The sequence below is a fragment of the Molossus molossus genome, unplaced genomic scaffold (genome assembly GCF_014108415.1).
Source record: "Molossus molossus isolate mMolMol1 unplaced genomic scaffold, mMolMol1.p scaffold_m16_p_3, whole genome shotgun sequence".
Lineage (NCBI taxonomy): Eukaryota > Metazoa > Chordata > Mammalia > Chiroptera > Molossidae > Molossus > Molossus molossus.
The window spans coordinates 99,930,527-99,953,555 of NW_023425366.1; the positions used below are offsets into that span (position 1 = coordinate 99,930,527).

The 23,029-nt window shown below is 46.1% G+C and overlaps 1 protein-coding gene and 1 pseudogene across 1 annotated transcript; one reads left to right on the top strand and one right to left on the bottom strand.

Annotated features, from left to right (window-relative positions):
- Positions 1-434: 434 nt before the first annotated feature.
- On the bottom strand, positions 435-22,316 carry RFC2 (replication factor C subunit 2). Its single transcript, XM_036280696.1, has 11 exons — positions 22,187-22,316; positions 19,859-19,928; positions 17,043-17,084; positions 16,620-16,726; positions 12,040-12,141; positions 10,695-10,795; positions 5,674-5,831; positions 5,427-5,492; positions 3,711-3,791; positions 2,457-2,570; positions 435-993 (listed from the first exon to the last, which is right to left on the bottom strand). Exons 1-11 carry the CDS (start codon positions 22,291-22,293, stop codon positions 883-885), a joined length of 1,059 nt encoding a protein of 352 aa, XP_036136589.1. The 5' UTR covers positions 22,294-22,316; the 3' UTR covers positions 435-882.
- On the top strand, positions 12,971-13,071 carry LOC118643003 (annotated as a pseudogene).
- Positions 22,317-23,029: the final 713 nt, after the last annotated feature.

Here is a 23,029-nt window from a genome sequence, read left to right on the forward strand (position 1 = left end):
TTGATGTTTCTATCTTTCTCCCTCTCCTTTCCTCTCTCTCTAAAATCAATAAAGAAAAAAAAACACAAGCAAAAACCTCACCATTCTAACATGATGTCTGGGAGTTGCTTCAGAACAATCTGAGTGGGGTGAGTGGGGTGGGGGTGGTGGTAGGAATACAGAGGGAACAAGATTGGCCATGTGTTGGTATAACTTAAGCTGGATGATGAATATGTGAATATCATTCTATTTTATATACAATATTTTTCATAAAAGAAAAAAAACAATTCTACAAGTTAATATAAAATGTACTGAGAAATTCGAAAGCAACAAGTACTGCACAGAAAAGGGGACACGCGGGGAGTTTCCGGGGGCCTGTATTGCACTATTTTCTTTGGTGATTCCTCTAAGTCCTTTCTGAAGGGCTCATGGCCCCAGCCTGTTCTGAGAAGTTTTTCTAGTTAGATGACAAGCCCTGCCTTCACCCCGTGGAACTGCCCTCCAGGCCTCTTAAAAAACTGAGATTAGCTTGTCCAGTCTATGATCTAAATCGTCTTTTCTACTTGTAGGAGCAAGGGGCACAGAGACAGGAAGCTGCCCTTCTTTGTGGCCTTACATTGCACCATTATTGCTGACAAAAAATGAAAAACTGTACGGTTTTATTAGCTAGAATGCCCACTCATGCCCAGATTGGACACTGCCTTTAGGTCTCTGGGGCCTCTCCAGTCACATCTCTGAGCCTGGGCCGAATGCAGATGCTCCTGCAGTGTGCGGAAGCCCCAGAAGGCCTAGACGGGAAGAAAGGCGAGTCCCAGAGCCAGTCTGGGCAGCATTTTCTCACAAAGCAGAAGGCTGTGTATCCTGTCTCCCAGGGACTCCTGCAACCCAATCGATGAGTTCACTCTAACTGGCCACCGGGGCCATCGTCTTCTGACACAGCCTGGCCAAGAGCCCTGCCATCTGCAGAAGGGAGTTCACACCTTCGGCTATTTTCATGTGAGTGTATCCAATTTCCTAAAAAACAAATCAAATTTAAATCTGGTTAGTAAGTAAAGGAGGAATTTATGTTTTTAAATCCGTACTAATAGCTTACTCAAAATTGATGTGATGAACTCCAGCTCCAACTAGAAAATGAACTCTAAGTTATCATGGATTATGTTGAACTGAAGTTCCATTTATTTCCTAAAAGGATGTTGATATTTCTTTGTAAGATAAGGAGGCAACATTAAAATATTTATAAAACACATATCTGATAAAGGAGTTGCATCTGGAATATATACAGAACTCTCAAAACTCTGCAATGAGAAAACAACCCAATTAAAAACCGGGGAGATTTGAACAGATGCTTCATCAAACATTCTGGATGGCAAATAAGCACATGAAAAAGTGCTCGACATTACTACTTACTGGGAAATGCAAAGTCAAGCCATGGCTACCACTATATACCTATTAGAATGACTGAAAAACCAACTGAGCAGCCGTGTGCTAGCGGGATGCGGATCGGCAGAAACGCTCACTGCGGGCCGGATGCAAAATGCTGCAGCTACTTTGGGGAAGTTTGGCAGTTTCTCGCCAAGTTGAACTCACACTTACCGTTCGACCCAACAATCTCACCTCCACCCAGCGGAGTACTATCAGCAACACAAAGGAATGCCGGCCGGCACTCTCGGCAAACACGGGAACAAACCCAAAAGGCATTCAGCTAAATGACAAAAGCCGGACTCAGACTACGTTTCTGCTGGACTCCATTTGTATAATATTCTGGAAACTTCTGTCCCACAAACAGACAGCAGGTCAGTGGTTTCCAGGTGCCAGAGGGAGGACTACAAAGGGGCATGTAAAGTTGGGGGAGATTAGAGTCGTGTTTGCTCAACTAAACAATTTTGTCAAAAGAATGTACCTAAGAAGTTGCATTTTACTACATGTAAATTATACCTCAATTAGTATGACCTTAAAGAGGAATAAACAGCCCTGGCCAGTTTGGCTCAGCGGTTAGAGCGTCGGCCTGCGGTCCAGAGAGACCCGGGTTCGGTTCCCGCTAAGGGCATGTACCTCGGTTGCAGTTTGTCCCCGGCCCTGGTTGGTCATGCGGGTGGCAACCACTCGATGTGTCCCTTTCACGTCGATGTTTCTCTCTCTCTCTTTTCCTCTCTCTCCCTCCCACTCTTATGTGAACAAAAAAAAAAAAATGGAAAAATGTCCTCGGGTGAGGATAAAAAAAAATTTATTAAAAAAAAAAAAGAGGAATAAACAAACATATTTCTAATGAAGAGAGTCATCCTAAGAACAGTAGGCCACTGACTGGCCGAACGGCCTCAAACAAACTCGCAGCCCCCAGGACAAGCAGGCAGCCACCTCCATCAGGGTTGGGGACACTCACTGAGCATCTTCCTGGTGCCAGGCCTGAGAGGAACACAAAGAACACCAGTGTGCCTGCCCATTCTTGAGGAGAGAGGCATGGCTGCACTTTCACTGACCTTAATAAACTCCAGTTTCAAGTATTCTGCCATTTGGAAGGTTTTACACACTCGAAAAATGTTGCCAATGATGTCTTCTGGTGAATAGCCAAGATGCCACAGGTGAGCGAGAATCTAGACAAAAGAGGAGATGCTGAGGCTGCTGAACTCTGTATATGACAAGGACACTCAGGGGAATGAGGTTAAAGCCACACCAGTCTTAGGCCTCTCACATTGCTGGGAGCAGACAGATCATCCTTGAAAACCCAAGTGATTCTGAGAATCAGCCAAACACCATGGAGCTGGTGGGCCATGGCCTATAACATCATGTGGGAATAACTTAACTGAGTTTTCCAGCAAGCAGAACAATAATGTTGCAAATGTTTTTAAATGTATTGCAAGGCCTACTATCGTCTCTGGGGCTCTTAAACACGTTATTAATCATCCCAGTACACCCAGAGCAGAAGCAGAACCCGGTATCTGCTGCACTTTCCCTGGCTGCCAGCATCCTAATGCATCCCCCGCAGGGGCAGCCCGAACATATCCTGACCTGGTCCGACATCACAGCAGTGGTCCCGGCCTCCTGCCTGCTCAGCCCCCACTCACCCCACCTGGACTGCAGGGTCTAAAGGCAGTTGTTTTCACCTTTGCTTCGGTATCTTGAGGCAAATTCAGGGGGCGGGAGCTTGGTGTGCCCACATCTGAAGGCTTCCTTCAGGCCTACTCAGTGACCAGTCCAGGTACTTGGGTCTCTGCCTCAGTCTCCCTTCCTTGCACTCCAGCTTCACATTAAATCTAGCCCTGCCCTAAACTCAGTCAACTTCTAGCCTAATTTGGTGGGAGGAGGGAAACTGGCTTTGATCAGACCAATGGCCTCAGATCACACCATTGCCATCCTGAGGGTCACCTGAACCCCCTGGTGCCCACTGGAACCTGCTCACAGGACCAGACTCTATACTTAGGCCAGAAACCTCCAGGGCTCTCCTCTTCTGGCTGACTGGGGACTCCTGGGTCCCAGGGTGCCCACTCCCATGTTCCTCGGGAGGGTGGAGGGAACTCTCCCCTTAACAGAGAAAGATGGCTTCACTGAGAAGGAGTTGAGCTAGTCGATGTTCTCTCTCATCGACATTTCTCTCTCTCTCCCTCTCCCTTCCTTTCTCTTGAAAATCAATAAAGACAAAAGAAAAAAAGAACTAAGGGAAGCAATGCACAGGAAGCTCCCTCAGCCTGCTCAAGAAGGGAAAGGTCGCTCTGGAATCGGGGGAAGAGGCAGACCTTGTAGGCTTCGTCGATGTTGGCGCTCACACAGTGCTGAAGCATCTCCTTCACCAGCAGCGGGTGCGGCTCGTCACAGACCTAACCAAACAGAACAGAGGGCAGGTCGGCGGCTAGGGGACCATCTGAGGAGGACCCATGACACACCAACTTCTGGGTGACCTATGTAACCAACTCCTCAACCTGTTTTTTCCATCAAATTCTCCAACAAACAGAACCAGGAAAGTCCCTCACCATCAAATAAAAATACGCTGTTGACTACTGTAGTGAGAAAGGCTTCTGACACCACATTACCAATTTCTCCAACAGAAGATGAGTTAACAAGGACCACTGAAGACTCTGCTCGGGGCAGCTTTAAAGTCGATATAAGTCACATCTCAGAGCACCGGCGGATCACTTGCGCAGAACCACTTGGAACCCACTAAGATTTGGGAGGTCTTCGGGGCCGGTCTCCCACTGGAGTTGCAGTTGGCTCTCCTGGGACAGGCCTCCCAGCTCGGCGTGATGAAGGCAGCCTGTGAGTGCCGGTGCGGCTCCCTGGAGCCCAAAAGCTGCCTCCTGCCACTCTCTCCTCTGGCCTCAGACTCCACCCGCTAGCGCAGTATCAACAATAAATCTAAATGAAAGCCTTCTGATATCTCAAGATGGTGCCCACACCTGCCCGTGGCCTTCTCTTCCAGGTCCAGTTAACTCCCCTCAGAAGCCCTGCTTTGCAGAGCCCTCGAAGCTGTGCTCCAGGAGGAAACGAGACCTGAACTGTCACTACAGGTGACTAAGCAAGTTCCCCTGTATCCCTGGAAATACATCACTGCCAAGGTCTAAGTAGAGGCTTTTAGCACTGCTTTCTTTCTTTTTTTTTTATCCTCACCCAAGGACATTTTTTGATATTTTGTTCAGATAGAGTGGGAGGGAGAGAGAGAGAAGCATCGACGTGAAAGGGACACATTGAGTTGCTGCCTCCCACACGACCCAACCAGGGCCGGGGAAAAATTGCAACTGAGGTACATGCCCTTAGCGGGAACTGAACCCAGGTCTCCCTGGACCACAGTAACCGCTGAGCAAAACTGGCCAGGGCTAGCACAGCTTTCTTTACCCAAAAACTTGGTAAGAAAAAGCTACAGACAAAAACTCATGGGCAGCCCTACCCAATTTTTACCCCCAAATTAGGGAAATCAGACACCAAGCTGCTGGATGTGGCAATCAGTTCAAAAGTATTCCCAAAAGGAAAACCCTTTGCCGATGAGGGAGACTGAGACTCTTTGGGCTTGGCTTTGAAGTCCTGATGGCCCCTTGAGGCGCAGGAGTGCTGAGAGCAAGTCTCAGGTGGGAGCCGGAGGCTGCAGAGAACGCGCTGTGCTCCCTCCTGGCGGCCAACAGCTGGCTCATCTCGGCAGGCGGCCTGGGCCTGTTTCCTCGGCCACCAACTGCTGAGGAGAGCGTGTGTGCAAGGACGTGAAGCCCCAGCCCCGGGCCTGAGGCAGCAGTGGCAGCACTGGATTTACCACACACCAGTGGCATCCCTGAGTCCCTCCCAACTCTCGGGAGGGAGTAAAGTGGACACACAGGAGCAGGGCAAGCTCCCCACCCGCTGAGGGCGAGCCCCAGCACAGAGGCACCGTGTCCGTACCCTTCCTCCAGCACCGGCCACCTCCACCCCACTGGCCCCCACAGATACACAGTTCTTGTAGACAGTGATGCCCAAGCCAGCTTTTGTACCTTGAACACATTCTCGCTGTTAATGAAGCCGAATCCCGAGAAAGTAGACTGCAAGTTGTTCAATGCCTGTTGGGGAACAAAAATGTCCAGGGTGACTGTCAATCTTGGCCCTTCCCCCTCTGGCTCGGCAGAGCACCCTCTTTGCAAGGCTGCTCCCAGCCAGCCCCTGGCCCAGCAGTGCACTGGTCAACGTTCCCCACGCTGGCCACGCTCGGCTCCGTGCCTCGGTGGCAGCCACCGCACACACCTGCCTCATGTCTCCCTGGGCGGTGAAGATAATGGCTTCCAGACCATCGTCAGTGTACTGCACCTTCTCCTTCTCGATCACGTTCATTAACCTCGCGAGGATCTGGGCGTCGGTCAGCTTGGTGTAGCGGAGGACTGCGCACCGGGACTGAATGGGCTCTGAATGAGACAGGAAGAGTGAGGCCCCCCTGGCCAAGGACGGCGTCGCCCTGCTGGCTCTTCAGGTACCGCGCACAACCCGCACAGCCCAGCCATGCCGGCACCACTCTCTACCCAGCAGGCACTCACTAGTGACTGAGTAATTGGGACTAAATTTCAAGTATCAACCAATAAGCAACAAGAGGGGCCTCAGCCAGTACTGCCTTGATGACCATGACTGATCACGGCTTTCAGAAGGAAAAGATCCTCCAAGACAGAGACATCCACATGCCACAACCTGCAGGTGAGACACTGCTGGCCCAGGTGGACCCCAGATCACTCTGAGTGTGCTAAACATCAGGGCCCTTCTAGACAGGTCACAACCCAGCCAGTCTGGTAGACACAAGACGGCTGTGTGGTTTCTTTAAAATCCACAGGAGATGTGGACCACAGCCAGGGCCAAGAACTACTAGACAGATGAACGCAGAACTCTGGAAGCTATCCTTGACCTTTAGTTTAGACTATGACCAATAGCTTCTCCAAGCCCCAAATTGGTTTCTACTGACACATTGGCCTTCCTCAAAAAGTTCTGATCTGTCACTTCTTCCTGCCAAGGCAAACCCATTAATACCCCCTAATATTACAGTACAGTGCACCTCTCGCCCTGTACGTAAACTCTGCAAACCTCACCTGTCTCTACTCTCCTAACTCCACATCTGGTACCTTGTCGCTCCTGGAACAAACAGACCTGTATCTCCTGGGGGGCTCTCCCACCTAGGATGTCCTTTCCTCCAGTTTCTTCCCATTTACATCACAACCACCACTGAAAGCTCCTCTCAAACCCCCTCCTCATGCAGCCGGCCCAGATCTCCCCAGCCTGCTGTGACCTCCCCTCCTTTGTTCACACACTTTTCAAGGAACATATTCCTGTTCGCTGATTTGCATTAAAGAAACCAGTTACCATACAACTCAACAAAAGGAAGACAAACAATCCAATTAAAAAATGGGCAGAGGACCTGAATAGACATTTCTCCAAACAGAACATACAAAAGGCCAGGAGACATATGAAAAAGTACTCATCATCTCTAATCATCAGAGATGCAAATTAAAACAACTATGAGATATCATGTCACACCTGTCAGAATGGCCGCCATCAACAAATCCTCAAACAAGTGCTGGCGAGGGTGTAGAGAAAAGGGGACTCTAGCACACTGCTGGTGGGAATGCAGACTGGTGCAGCCACTATGGAAAACGAGATGGCGCCCTGGCCAGTTTGGCTCAGAGGATGAGCATCAGCCTGCGGACCAGAGAGTCCCGGGTTCGGTTCCCGCTAGGGGCATGTACCACAAAAAAACAAAAACAATATGGTGTTTCCTTAAAAAATCAAAAGTGGAACTGCCATTTGACCCAGTGATCCCACTTCTTGGAATATATCCTAAGAAGCCTGAAACACCAATCGGGAAGAATATATGCACCCCCATGTTCATAGCAGCGCTATTTACAATTGCTAAGATCTGGAAACAGCTCAAGTGTCCATCAGTAGATGACTAGATAAAAAAACGGTGGTACATTCACACAATGGAACACTATGCAGCTGTAAGAAAGAGAGATCTCTTACCCTTTGAGACATGGAGGGAACTGGAGAGTATTATGCTGAGTGAAATAAGCCAGTCAGAGAAAAACAAGTACCGCATGATCTCACTTATTTTTGGAACATAATGAACAAAATAAGCTGTCAACCAAAAGAGATCCAGAATCATGGAAGTAGGGAACAGACTGACATAACTCAGAGGGATGGGGGGGTTGGAGGGGAAGGAAGAGATAAACCAAAGAACTTATATGCATGTATGCATAACCAATCAACACAGATACTAGGCTGGGGAAGACAGGAGGGGGTGGGGTAGGAAGGAGGGAGGTCAATGGGGAAAAAAGGGGGACATCTGTAAAACTTTCAACAATAACAAAGAAGAAACCAGTCACCTCCCCAGGCTTTGACGATGCAATGGGTAAATACTATGATGAGGTCTTGGTTCCTCAGGGCTTAGGTTTATTGGGATATAAACATCAAAGTTATAACACAGTAAGACAGGGCCTTGGCAGAGGTTTCTAGGAACAGCTCTGGGAATCCCAGCCAGAGAGCGATCAACTCAGACAGGTGGAGGACAGCTTCTCTGTGGAGATGAGTTCTGAGCTGGTTTTTTTTTAATCCTCACCCGAGGACAATTTTTTGCATTTATCTTCAGATAGATCGGGAGGGAGAGAGGGAGAAACATCGATGTGAGAGACACACTGACTAGTTGCCACCTGCACGACCCCAACCAGGATGAACTGCAACCGAGGTACGTTCTCTTGGTGGGAACCGAACCCAGGACTCTGGTCTGCCGGCCGATGCTCTAACTACTGAGCCAAACCAGCCAGGGCCGGGCTGGGTTTTTAGGCTGTAAAGGCAGAAGGACCAGCACATTCAAAGGCAAGAGTGATGAAAAGGCACGGGGATTCAGGACGAGATGCTGAGGCTGCAGTGCACTGAGCGACAGATGTGGCTTCAGGCAGCAGGATCCTGAGTGCCTCAGGGGAAGGGGAGGCGTGGCTGTGCAGGCAATGGGAAACCACTAGAGCATGGTTCTCAACCTTCCTAATGCTGCGACCCTTTAATACAGTTCCTCATGCTGTGGTGACCCCCAACCATAAAATTATTTTCGTTGCTACCACATAACTGTAATTTTGCTACTGTTATGAATCGCCATCGGAAATATGTGTTTTCTGATGGTCTTAGGCGACCCCTGTGAAAGGGTCATTTGACCCCCAAAGGGGTCGTGACCCACTGGTTGAGAACCGCTGCACTGGAGGGTTAAGCAGGGGAATGGCAGATTCAGATGCACTGAGATGACCCTGGCAGCCAGCTCAGGTGCAAGAGAAGCTGGGGAACACTGCACCAGGGAAGGGGAGAAACAGGGAGGCCAGACCTGAAGTGAAGGAAAGAGGGTAGGGGTCTCAGACACTGGGGAGGTGGGACCACCTTGGATTTGATTTTGGTGAGGGGCTGGCTGTGGCTGTGAGCAGATAAAGGAGGACTTGGGATTGGTCAGGGCTTGCTGTTTGGGGAGCCAATCTCCTATCCAAGCACGAGCTCCTGGAGGGCAGGGACATGTTTCTATCTCTCTCTCCCTCTCCCTTTCTCTCTCTGTAAAAGCAATAAAGAAAAAACAAATTATAATCCAAATGCTGTAGGTATCACAAAAATTACTTTCATAAAAGAGAGGGCCAGAGCTTTCTTCACCAAGTGCAGTTTCAAATCACTGTAACTCATTAACACATAGCCCTGTGCAAAATGCAATGTGAGGGACGTCTCCAAATATAATACTGCCCCTACCCTCATAGATTACCACTGGCTAAGGAGATAAGCTATCTACACATCCATCATCAAGAACTTTTAGCAGTTTCCTCCACCATACCACTGACGTCTTGAAAGTACAGAATGTTTCATCAAAGTTCTGCACTAATGGTACCAGACACCTACTGAGAATGGAGTAAATGCTTGTTGAGTGAATAGCTAAATAAATTAATGAACAAATATGACTATGGAGGGAAGGTAGAAGGACACAGAGAATTCCTGTAACACGAAGAGCCCAACTTTGTGGGGGCATCACAATTGGTAACCTGCTTGTCGCAGCAGTGGCCTGGGGGGTGGAGGGGGAGTTGGACAGCTGAGCTCACACAGGCGGGGGTGTAGCAGGGCAGACGTGAAGCAGGGACAGTGGGACAAGAGAGCTGTGGGAAACAGTGAGAGAGAGAAATCTGAACTATGCCCACAGTGTGTATGAGAAAGGGAAGGATGTGAAACCACCAGGAAGTTGAGATGCTGAAAGGGGTGGGGCTCAAAGCAGTGAGGAAACAAACTGATGGGAAGGAAGGGGGGATGGAGGAAACTGAAAGGACAAATGCCAGGTCAAAGAGAAGACAAACATGAAAGGTTTCACAGGTGAGGCAATTCTTGGTAATAACCAAGCCTGGTGTGCAGACACCGCGCATGCGAAGTACTCACACAGAAAGTACAGAAACACATCTGGAGAGGGGCAGTGACTATGACACTCTGCACAGGATATCAAAATGTCAGGCGTGCCTGTGATGGCACAACAGGCAGAAAGACACGGGGTTCCAATCCCAGTTCTTTCACTTGCTATGTGACCTTAGGCAAATTACTCAACCTCTCTGAGATCGTTTTCTCATCTCTAATGTGGAGCTAATAATACCTCTACAAATAACTGCCCTGGCCGGTTTGGCTCAGCGGTTAGAGCGTCAGCCTGTGGTACAGAGAGACCTGGGTTCGGTTCCCGCTAAGGGCGCGTACCTCGGTTGCAGTTTGTCCCTGGCCCTGGTTGGTCGTGTGGGTGGCAGCCACTCGATGTGTCCCTTCACATCAATGTTTCTCTCTCTCTCTCTTCCTCTCCCTCCCACTCTATCTGAACAAAAAATGGAAAAATGTCCTCGGGTGAGGATAAAAAAAAAACAAAACAAATAATTATATAAGGTTAGATAAAAAAATTGATTGTACAGCATAGTGCTTGGCTCACAACAGGCAATCAAAAAGTCCCCACTCCTGCCTGGCTGGTGTGGCTCAGTGGTTGAGCGTCAACCCATGTACCACTAGGTCATCAGTTCAATTCCTGGTCAGGGTACATGCCCAGGTTGTGGGCCAAGTCCCTGGTGGGGGGCATGCAGGAGGCAGCCAATCAATGTTCTCTCTCATCGATGTTTCTCTCTCTCCCTCTCCCTTCCTCTCTCTCTAAAAATCAATAAAGAAAAAAAAGTCCCTACTCTTCTGCTGCCAAAGAGCCAAATGAGCATCATGTGGACCCCAGGCTGCCCAGAGGTGACACTCACCTATGATTTTATCCGAAGCATTACAAGCAAGAGCAAAGCGAGTTGTTTTGGAGTAGATTTCCATGGTTCTCCTCAAGGCTTGCTGGGCTCCATCAGTCATGCTGAGAAGAAAACATAAGAGTGCAGTTCGCAGCTGCAGCCAGGGGCCCCCTGGACACAAATCCCTCCCCAGAGCTTGGGAACCCTGACGTCCTGACTGAGCATGCTCCACCTCTCTTCAGGGTGCCATCTGGGTCTTACACAGGCAGGCTGCACGCGGGCACAGAGCAGAGGCTCTGAGGCCAGGCTGTCTGGGCTCATCCTGCAGCTCCTTCATCTGCTAGTTTTGGGACCATAGGCTAGTGATCTGAGCCTCACTGTCATCCTCTATAACAGTGGTTCTCAACCTACCTAATGCTGCAACCCTTTAATAGAGTTCCTCACGTTATGGTGACCCCCAACCATAAATTTTGTTGCTACTTCATAACTGTAATTTTGCTACTGTTATGAATCGCCATTGGAAATATGTGTTTTCCGATGGTCTTAGGCAACCCCTGTGAAAGGGTCGTTAGACCTCCAAAGGGGTCGCGACCCACCAGTTGAGAACAGCTGCCCTACAAAGAAATATTGACACTGCCTACTTCAAAGGGTTTTGATGACAACTGAATGAGATAATAGCATGTAAAGTGTTTAGCAGAGTGTCTGGCATAATGTAAATGCTTACATATCAGTGCTCAATAAATATTAGCTATTATTGCTATGGCGTCACAATAAAATAGGTTAAGGTGAATTGAACTATGGACTATAATATGGCAATTACAAACTAAGTTCCAAACAAGATTATAATAATGTGGTACACTGCTTTTTACATTAAAAGGAAAAACCAGGATACAAAAATCATATATATTATGATCTCAACTGTGTAAAAATACATAGTACAGAAAAAGAAAATAAAGCAAGATGTTAACAATATTCTCTAAATTTTCTTCAGACTATGAGTTACTGGGTATTTTTAATGTCATTTAAAATTGTTCATTTATACTGGTGATGGCTGTCTAACATTGTGAATGTTCTAAATGCCACTGAAATATACACTAAAATAGTTAAAAATGGTAAATTTTTTTATGTGTATCTCACAATAAAAAAAAAACATTTAAAGTATTCATCATATAAGTGATGCTAGAACAAACACATTAGCCGACTATGTCAATTAAGATGGGTTTAGGGCTCAGGCTTCTATTAAATTGCTTTTGAAGATAAACAACTAGACCACAAAAGTGCAACAGTGAAGATTTTTCTCCAGATTTAATACACCCAGAAAGGAGATTTAGAGATCAAGGTCAAAATGTCTGGCAAAGCCCTCTACCTGTCTGCTTCATCCAGGATGATGATCTTGTGTCGTCCTTTGGGAAGAGTGACTTTCTGTTGAGCAAACATTTTGATTTTGTTCCTCACAACATCAATACCCCTGAAACAACGAGCCAGAATTTAACTGTCACCTTCTGAGACAAATGTATTTACCTTCATGGGATCTTTCAACCCTCATACATCATCATGGGCCCAAATTTAGTTTATAAGTTTCCTTTTTGAGCAATTCTAACTAATTATAAGAACTGAAATTTCATTCCTTTTCTTCCTTTCTGGAGGTCTTCAGAAGAATAAAGAAATATTTACCTACTACTTACAATATAAGAAAACTAATTTTACTTTGTAATTACCATATGAGTCCACTGAATCATTTTATAATCTCAGATATATTTTAAGGTCTTAGTGATCTTTTTCTTCCTTTATCTTGAAATTGTTTGGTATTTTATTACTCTAGTAATTATTTCAACATTACTCATCAATTATTCCCAACTATGCTAACAATAACTAAAGTAATAAGAAAATAAAAGAATGATGGAATTGCCTAGAAGAATAATGTCATAGTGGGAGAAAAACAATATTACTATTGTTTCATCCTTCATTTTTTTATTGTGTTGCTTAAGGTAGTATATTGTCTTTCTAATAGGCATAAAATAAGTTCAGATACCCCATCTCTGCTCTCTTTTTTAAAGCTTTCACTGACCACAGCTAAAACAATCAAAATGTTTCATTTTCCACCTACAGTGTCAAAGAGAAAAAATTGACGGGAAGATGTTTCATAATTATGAGACAAATCAGAAAATGACTGCAGAAAGCAAATAGCACTCTAGACTCTAAGTATGGTGAAATTGATCATATAAGCAACATCTCAGACTGTTTCCTCAGATGCCAAAATCCTAGATGAACTTTCTCCAACTTGAGAATCAAGGAGTGTGCTCGCTTTGGTAACTCATATATGAAAACTGGATGATAGAGATTAGTATGGCTCCTGCAAAAGGATGTCATGCATACTTGTGCAATGTTCTGTATTTTTAAAATCAGTAAGGCATGGGGATGTAACGTACAGCATAGGGAACACAGTCAATAATACTGAATAACCGTGTACACTGTCAGATGGTTACTAGACTTACCATGGTGGTCACTTCATTGGGTATATAAATGCTGAATAACTATATTGTACATCTGAAACTAATATAATATTTTGTATATTAACTGTTATTTTATTATTTATTTTTTCCTGAGGATATTTTTCCATTTTACTTTCAGAGTGAGAGGGAGAAACATTGATGTGAGAGAGACACATAGATTGGTTACTTCCTGCACTACCCCAACCAGGGCCAGGGACTGAACTGCAACCGAGGTACGTGCCCTTTACTGGAATCAAATCTTGGTCCTCAAGCCAACACTCTAAACGCTGAGCCAAACCGGCCAGGATTTGAATGTTTTTATTTTTTTGCATTTATCTTCAGACAGAGTGGGAGAAAAAGACAGAGGGAGAGAGAGAGACGCATCAACTGGCCGCCACCCACATGACTCCAACTGGGGCTGGGGACAAACTGCAACCGAGGTAGGTGCCCTTATAGGAACCAAACCCGGAACTCTCTGGTCCACAGACCAACGCTCTAACCACTGAACTACCGGCCAGGGCTTAACTTATTTTAATCGAAAATAAATTTTAAAAAAGAATCAAGGAATGAAATATATTTCTAAGGACAAAACTAAATATATTTTCATCCAATTAGTCATTCAACAGGAAGGACTTCATTTCCAAATATCCAATAAGAACTTGGACCTTCTGTTTTGATAAAAGAACATGTGACAGTATTCTTTCATCTTTTATGATATTTGTACACCAACACTTACAGGGTACACTTTGTAAGTGATCAAAAGCTGAAAGCAGGTTTGTATACAAAGGTGACTAGAAGGAAACAGATGCTATAGAAATGCAAAAAAGGTCCAGCTGGTGTGACTCAGTGGTTAAGCTTCGACCCATGCACCAAGAGGTCGCCGGTTTGATTCCCGGTCAGGACACATGCCCAGGTTGTGGGCCCGATCCCCAGTGGGGGGCATACAGGAGGCAGCCAATTGATGTTCTCTCTCATCGATGTTTCTATCTCTCTCTCCCTCTCATTTCCTCTCTCTCTAAAATCAATAAAGGAAAACAAAATTTTTTTAAAAGAAATGCAAAAAAGTCATTGTGTTGATTATTCAAATAGGGTTTATAAATCTTAAATTGAAAATATTTTACAATTATGGGTCATTCTTTCTTTAACAAAATTATAAGCCATCAAAAATAGTGTGTTTGAGCCCTAGCCGATATGGCTCAGTTGGTTGGGTGTCATCCCATGCACCAAAGGATTGCTGGTTTGATTCCTGCTGGGTTTCAGGCTTGGTTCCCAATGCAGGGTGTGCAGGAAGCAGTCGATGTCAGGTCAATGTTTCTTTCTCTCTCTCCCCTTCCCTTCCTCTCTGAAAAAAAATTTTTTTTAAATCTTAAAAAAAAAAATAGTGAGTTTGATGATGCAAGTGTGAGAAGAACAAAAAGTAATATTGACAAAATGAATTGATTACAGGCTCATTCGTGACAGCTGACGAGCAGTTAGTTGCATTCCAAGAACACTGCCTGCTTCAAGTGTACATAGATCTTAAAAATTAGGACAATATTGAAAAGCTGAGAGCTATGTCCTCAAGGAATAACCAGACAGAGTTTTTATTTAACAGGTTCTCATTTCATAATCCTCTACTATTTCATGTTTAAAAAGTAAACCAGCACCTCATACCCTTAGAATGGCTACTAACAACAACAAACCAGAAAAGAACAAGTTGTCAGTGAGGATGTGGAGAAATTGGAAAGCTGAACACAGTTAGAGGGAATGTAAAAGGGTGCAGCCACTATGGAAAACAGCATGGAGGCTCCCAAAAAATAAAACATTATTACCAGATGTAATCCAGAAATTCTAAGTATATATCCAAAAGAATTAAAAGCAGGGTCTCGAAAAGATATTTGTGCACCCATGTTCATAGCAGCATTTTCACAATTCATAATATCCAAAAGATGAAAGCAACCCAAGCATCCATCGACAGACGAATGAACAAGCAAAATGTGGTGGTCTATTCTTCCAGAGGGATATCATTCAGCCTTAAAAAGGAAAGACAGTCTCACAGATGCTACAATATGGATGAATCTGGAGGACATAATGCTAAATGAAATGTTAGACCTAGAAATACAAATACTGTATGAAACCATTCATATGAGGCACCTACAATTGAATCAAGTTCATAGAAAATGAAAAGTAGAATGGTAGTTGCCAGGGGAAGGGTGAAAGGGATGGGTATATAGTTTTAGTTTTGCAAGATGAAAAAGTTCTGGAGATCGGCTGCACAACAATGTGAATATACTTAACACTACTGAACTATATTAAAAATGAGTAAGATGACCCTGGCCGGGTGCTTCAGTGGATAGAGCGCCAGCCTGAGGACCGAAGGGTCACGTGTTTGACTCCTAGTCAGGGGCACATACCTGGGTTGCATGTTCAATCCCTAGCCCTGGTCGGGGTTGTGTGGGAAGCAACCAATCGATCTGTCTCTCTCCCACTGATGTTTCTCTCTGTCTCTCTATCTCATCTCTCTCTCTCTCCCCCTCCCTCCTTTCTTCCACTCTCTCTAAAATTTAAATCCTTGGGTGAGGATTGAAAAAAACAAAGAGTAAGATAGCTCTGGCCAGGTGGCTCAGTTGGTTAGAGCATTGTCCCATATTCCAAAAGGTTGCAGATTCAATTCCCCAGGAGGCAACCAACTGATGTTTCTCTCACTCTCTAAAAATAAAAAAACACATATCCTCGAGTGAGTATTTAAAAAAATGAGTGAGCCCAGCCAGTGTGGCTCAGTGGACTGAATGTCGTCCATGAAGTGAGAGGTCCCGGTTCGAGTCCTGGTCAAGGCACGTGCCCGGTAGGTAGTGTGTGATTGATATTCTGTCTCACATCACTGTTTCTATCTCTCTTTCCCTTCCTTTCTCTCTCTAAAAAATCAATAAAAATATATTTTAAGAAATGAGTAAGATGGTAAATTTTATGTTACGTGTATTCTAACACAATTAAAAATAATATTTTAAATTTCCATTAAAAAAGGTAAGCCAGCCCTGGCCGGTTTGGCTCAGCGGTTAGAGCGTCGGCCTGCGGTCCTGAGAGACCTGGGTTCGGTTCCCGCTAAGGGCGCGTACCTCGGTTGCAGTTTGTCTCCGGCCCTGGTCGGTTGTGCGGGTGGCAGCCACTCGATGTGTTCCTTTCACGTCGATGTTTCTCTCTCTCTCTCTGTTCCTCTCTCTCCCTCCCACTCTACCTGAACAAAAAATGGAAAAATGTCCTCGGGTGAGGATAAAAAAAAAAAAGGTAAGCCATCCAGTCCAGTGCCAGATGACAAGCCAGTAATTCCCATTCTGTTTCAATAGGAAGGATTAAAGGAAAACACAAAGCTGGCCAGGCAAATTCCACATACCACATAGAACAGAAAAAAGGCCATTTCTGTAACAATTCAAAAGGTAAACACTTGCTGCCTTTCAGTTCTAACTCCCAGACATACCTGTCATTTGAGGCATTAAGTTCCAAAACGGCATCTTTGAGAGCTGGGCCCAGAAGGGCTCGTGCCAAACACAGGATGCTTGTGGTTTTGCCAGTTCCTGGGGGGCCCTGGGAATGAGATCTCCAGTAAGTGCTTCAAGCCAGCAGAATGAACTTAATGTAGCTCCTGATTTACTGTTCACCACTTTTTGCACTAGCCTCCCCTTCGAACCCTTGACCCCAACAGCACACACCAAATCAATATAGCAACCCACAGGCCTCCTGACCAACTTGGGGGAAATATTTTCCTTTGCAGAGGGCAATGTAAGGGCTCTGCTAGTAATGGGCCTCTCTGAGGAGCAAGCTCTGTGCACAAGAAAGCACTTTGGAGGGAAGCGAAAATGAGACTTCAAGAAATCTAGCAGGGCCAGGACTGAGTACTTACCGCAATGATAATATTGGGCACATTTCCTTCTCGTGCAAAGACCTGAAGGAAGAAATGTTCATTAGAACTGATTAATCTGTAAACCTTCAGGAGCCAAGCCTCCCCAGCCACATAGGCCTGTGTAGTAAACAATGCTATGAATTTCTCCATATGGATGCCCCATGGAACTCTCACCTCAGTGTATTCAAAACTGTATTCATCACTTCCCCTGCATACCTGAGGCCCCACCCACATTTCCCCTTCCATGGACTGTCAATGCTATCAACCCTATCACCCAAGCCAAGAACCTAGAGGTCACTGTCACCCTTGAATGGGCCTTCCTCCTCACCCCACACAGCACCTTAATTACAAAGACTTCATCATTCCTGGTCTCCTTGCCTCTAACCTTATCCCATCCCAATCCACTTCCCATACTGTAACCACAGAGAATTTTCTCAAACACACACCTAATAAAAACATTTTTAGCACTGGCCAGTTTGGTTCTGTGATTAGAGTGTCAGCCTGCAGTCCGAAGAGACCCGGGTTCGGTTCCTGCTAAGGGCACGTACCTCGGTTACAGTTTGTCCCCAGCCCCAGTTGGGGTTGTGTGGGTGGCAGCCAGTCAATGTGTCTCTCTCACATTGATGTTTCTCTCTCTTCCTCCCTCTCTCCAAAAAGTATCCTCAGGTGAAGATTAAAAAAAACCACACACACAAAAAAATTTTCACCTGACTGAAACCATCAAATGACTCCTTACTGCCTCATCATGAAGCCCAAACTCTTATTTATTTATATTGAATTTATTGGAGTGACATTGGTTAATAAAATTATACAGGTTTAGCCCTGGCCAGTTTGGCTCAGCAGATGGAGCATCAGCCTGCAGACCAGAGTCCCGGGTTCGGTTCCCACGTACAAAAAAATAAAAAAATTATACAGGTTTCAGGCATACAATTCTGTAATACATCATCTGTATATTGTATTGTGTGTTCACCACCCCAAGTCAAGTTTCCTTCCATCACTATTTACCCCCTTTACCCTCTTCTACCTCCACCCACCTCTTTCCCTCTGGTAATCACCATGCTGTTGTCTGTGTCTGTGTTTATTTTGTTTTTCTTTTCTTTTAAGTATGTTTTTTATTGATTTTTTAGAGACAGAGGAAGGGGGAGAGAGAGAGAGAAACATCTATTGGCTGCCTCCTGCACACCCTCCACTGGGGATCAAGCCGGCAACCCGGGCATGTGCCCTGACCAGGAATCGAACCGGGACCTCTCAGTCCATGGGACAACTCTCAATCCACCAAGCCACACTGGCTGGGCATGTTTTTCGTTTTTTGTTTGATCCTTTCACCTTTATGATTCCACTCATATGTGGTATCTCATGAACAAAATAAAACAACAAACAAAATAGAAACATACCCACAGACAAAGAACAGACTGACAGCTGTTGGGGGGGGGGTTGCAGGGCTGGGTGAAAAAGGTGAAGGGAGCTGGGGATTTTCCAGTGTAAATAAAGGTGTGTGCTAGTCTGGCTTTGTGAAGCCCAAACTCTTAAACATGGCTCTCGAGGCCCTGCCCAATTTGGATCCTGCCCACCTCACCAGCTCATTTCTCACACACCCCTATACATGTACTCTATAGCTTTCCTATCAGTAGGCTCATAGACCAACAGCATCAGCATCCCCTGGGAGCGTGTTAGAAATGCAGAATCTGGCCTCGCTCCAGAACTACTGCACCAGAATCTGCATTTTAACAAGATCCCCAGGCAATTCATATACCCATTGTCTGGAAAGCACTATTCCTATCAGTTGGCATCTCCCCTCCCAAGAACAATCCAAGCTTTCTCACCTCAGTGCCTTTGCACACTCTATTTCTGCTACCTCTTTTCTCTCCACCCCTCCCCTACTGGTCTGGCTAACTCCCACTCAGGCTTTGGTATCACTTCTTCCACTTGGGAATGGAGATACTGTAAGGCTGACTTCTCCCTGAACTCTTCCCATGAGCTCCCACGGCACCCTGTATCTCCTCTAGCAGAGTGCTTATCACATTGCCTGCTGACTATAATGCTGCCCCATTAGACTAAAAATCTTACTCGGGCAGGAATCATGTCCATTCTGTTCACCACTATATCAATAGTTCTAACACTGCATCATAAAGGTCTCAGAAAACATACTTAAATATTTGTAAAATGAATAAATTTGTGAAATAAATAAATACCTTGTTAGCTATTACAGTCTAAGTCCCAATTACTACAGAGACTGTCTCTGTCTTGTCTCAAATAGGTGGGATTCTAGAGTCTGCCTAAAGACCTCTAGGGCTAGGAATTCAAAGCTTGCTCTACTGCTAAACATTTCCACCTGCCTGTTTTGAAGCCAGCTGCCTTGTCACTTAGTCCCTCTAAGCAGGGTTGGCAAACTGGTGGAAGGGGGGGGGAGGGAATCCAGCCTGAGACCCGTTTTTATAAGACCCCTAGCTAAGAATGGCTTTCACATTTTTAAAGGACTGTTTAAAAAAAAACAAAAACAAAGAATATTTGACAAATACCTTATCTAGTTTGCAAAAAGCCTATGGTGTCTGTTAATGTACCTTCGCAGAAAGAGTTTGCCACCCTTGCTCTTAAAAAATATAAGTTTGATAACCCCTCTCCAACAAGCAAGCCCTTCAAACATCTGAAGTTACCTACCACTTCTTGTCATCTCCAAACTGAATGTCTCCCACTCCCTCAGTTCTTCTGGATCTGTGGCTCACCTCCATCCCCCACCTTGGATGTCTTCCCCCAAATGCCTTGAGCTTATTAAGGCACAATAACATGGTATAAGTTTATCTATAAAAAACACCTACCTCCAGCCTGCTCACAGTATCTTCATTCCCAACAATTTCATTCAACTTTATCGGTCTATACTTCTCAACCCTGTTTTTAAGAAAATGCATAAAGATGTTGACATAGCTATTTTCATGCTACACAAAAGGAAGTACTAAAGAGCAGCAATCCTGAGAACTTTGTCAGATGATATACATTCAGTAAAAATATACCAAATGGCAGCAGGTTTTAAATTTAAGGGGGTGCTCAACTGCCATTTGAAAAGTTAAGTGCATGAGAATTACACACCAGGAGCTCCAAACCCACCACAGCAAAAAAATACCTGTTGTTGCTGGAGAAGGGCCAGAGCAGGCCATCTGGACCAATGCTACACAATCTGCCTGTCACAACAGAAATGCAGCACACGTAGCACTGACATCATTTGATCTGACAGCCACGGGTGCAACTGAGCTCCCTTCTCATCCCTTACCTGCCAGTTTCTGCAGACTTGGCGAGATGCACAGCGGGGCTGGCTAGACAGAAACCATAGGCCTATCCTGTGATCCTATTAGGCTCTGTGAAGTGGACAGGCTAGAGGTCTAGTCAGACCAATACTTCTCTCTTATAAATGATAAGCAACTATGCCATGAAAGAAAATGATTTTCTTCAGTGAGAATAGAAGTGGATTTGCAATGATTTGTCGATCAGGACTTCCTCTGTCCTTTACAATACTCCCTGATTTATTATGCAGGTACTGGTTGTGCTCCAGACGCAGCTGCCTGCAGAGAAACTTGTTTGTCACATACTATAGGAAATAGAGACTCTCCTCCAAGACCAGCAGATGGAGCGTGCTTGTTCCTACTCATTTATTGAGTTAAAGATCTCAAGGGGAGGAAAGCAGAAGATACAGACATAAGCAAGACACGGTTATTGCTCTGAAGGGCTTTCCCAACGGCAGAGAGATAGAGCTTAACAAGTCCCACTACCGTGCTAAACCTGTTATAGAAACCAAGAGCTCTGGAAGCCCACCGGAGAGAGAGAATCACCACCTGGGAATGTCAGGCACTGAAATTTGAGCTGGACTTTGAACAAGGCAAAGATGCTCCTTTCAGGGCCTTTATAGCTACTCCATCTACCTGAAAGTTTCTCCTCACAGTCACATGTCTTACTCCCTGAGTTCAGGTCTTTGCTCAAATGTCACCTCATCAAAGGCCTTCTCTGAACACCATAGCTATTTACTCCACAGCACTTGTCACCATCAAATATATATCTACTTGTTTATTTTTTTACTTTGTCTTTCTCTATCAAATGTAAACTCCATGACAGCAGAGTTTGTTTTCTATACTGAAGTATCCTAAGCAAGTAGTGTTGTGCATGAAAAAGATAATGCCAGCCAAGTAGGTAATTTTAAACTTTCTGGTAGCCACATTAAAAAAGTTAAAAAGAAAACAGATTAAGTTAATTTTACTAATATAATTTATTGAACCTAATATATTCAAAATATTTTTATCCTCAACATGTAACAATTTACTAATGAGTTTTTCTTAACACAAAGCCCTCAAAATTCAGGTGTAGCCCTGGCTGGCTGGCTTGGTGGTTAGAGCGTCAGGGGTTGTGGGTTCGATTCCTAGTCAAAGACAAGTGCCTGGGTTGCAGGTTGGATCCCCAGTCCTGGTCAGGGTTGTTCCGGAGGCAACCAGTCGATGTGCATGGTGTGTGTCTCTCTCTCCCTCCCTTCCCCTCTCTCTAAAAATAAATGGAAAAATATCCTCAGGTGAGGATTCACACACACACACACACACACACACACACAAGTTAGGTGTATACTGTACACTTATAACCCATCTCAATTCAGATTAGCCTCATTTCCAGGCTCAAAGGACTCATGTGGCTAGTGGCTGGGGGGCTGCACTAGGCAGCTGCAGATATTCCAACAAGCTACACTGCGCTCCCTTTAGGTATCTGCTCTCATCAAGAAGAGGGGTGGGCCTGCCACAGTGGCTCAGTTGGGCGTCCTCCTCTGCAGAGAAGGTTGACAGTCGATCCCTGAGGGGCACCTACCGAAGGCAACCAATCAACCAACAGATGTTTGTCTCTCTCTCGTCAATACTTCTCTCTCTCTAAGCAATGTTCTGACCCACACTCTGCTTGTTGAGATCAGATCAGCCATTGTCGACCCCAGCTGGACTCAACGACCACGTCCCTAGCCCTCTTCAAACAGTCTCCTGGACACCCCCCCCCCCCCGGAGATTCCTGCCTCTCAGGGGCCCCCAGGACGATCTCCCGCCGCTGGGTTCCCCCGGGACACGACCCACCTCTGGCCCACCTATGCTCCCAGAGCACCCATCATTTATGGCCTGAGCCCTCACCACGGCAGCTCGTAGTGACCAGCGCTCCCGGGGGCCTTGCTGGGGCCCGGGGCAGGATCCTGGGACCCGTGCTCGCCTGCGCCACTGTGGCTCTCCTCCACCTCCATTCTCCTGCCGCCTCTTCCCGCCGCCCGAGGCCCCGCCCCCAGGATGCCATCACGCGAGGGACGCCGAACGCGAGCGGAAGTCGCGAGTCCGCCTCTTTCCGCGCCTGCGCAGAGGGCACCGGCGAGTTGCGAGAGGCCGCGGTTGCTATGGGAGACCTGGCGTCCCGCCTGAGGGAGAGAGGAAGGCGAGACCCGACCGCGTCGGGTTCCGAGAAGGCGGGTCGCTCCAGGAAGGGACGTTCGGCGGTTGTCGTCTTTGTGTGACCTGTCGGGAGGGCCGCGCGCCGGCAGGCCTGGCGGGGAAGGAGCCTGCTGCCCAGTGCAGAGAGCAGCAGGGGCCTGTGGATAGTCCGTCCAAATGCGGGAGCGGGCGGCGGGCACCGACAAGGACTGAGATCCATCCGTGCCGGGTGGCAGAAAGCCGACGTCAGGAACCCGCCGGTGCCCAGCGCTCCCGATTGCTCAGAATGTTCCGATTCAGTACCAACTCCCTTTGGGTGGGCTCCTGCGTGCGCCCTGAAACTTGACGTTTATTGTCGGGAATTCTCACAGTGCTGCCAGATGGGAATGACTCCCACTTTACAGAGGAGGCACTCACTGTACCTCTGTAAATGCGACTCAATTTCCTTTAAGAGAATTAGGTACTCATATCCACAAGGGATTTGAGCATTCTTTTAGGCTGGTTTTCTACCTATTTTACTAATCTTTCCTCCCATAGCTCACGTTATAATAATAA

What these genes read in the sequence shown, in the direction of transcription:
- RFC2 (XM_036280696.1), bottom strand. Translation starts at nt 22,293, where the DNA reads ATGGAGGTGGAGGAGAGCCACAGTGGCGCAGGCGAGCACGGGTCCCAG. An exon ending in CTTAATGCCTCAAATGACAG is followed by an intron (nt 12,142 to 16,619) that starts GTATGTCTGGGA and finishes TCGTTGTTTCAG; the next exon opens with GGGTATTGATGTTGTGAGGA. An exon ending in TGCTTCGGATAAAATCATAG is followed by an intron (nt 5,832 to 10,694) that starts GTGAGTGTCACC and finishes TGTCTCATTCAG; the next exon opens with AGCCCATTCAGTCCCGGTGC.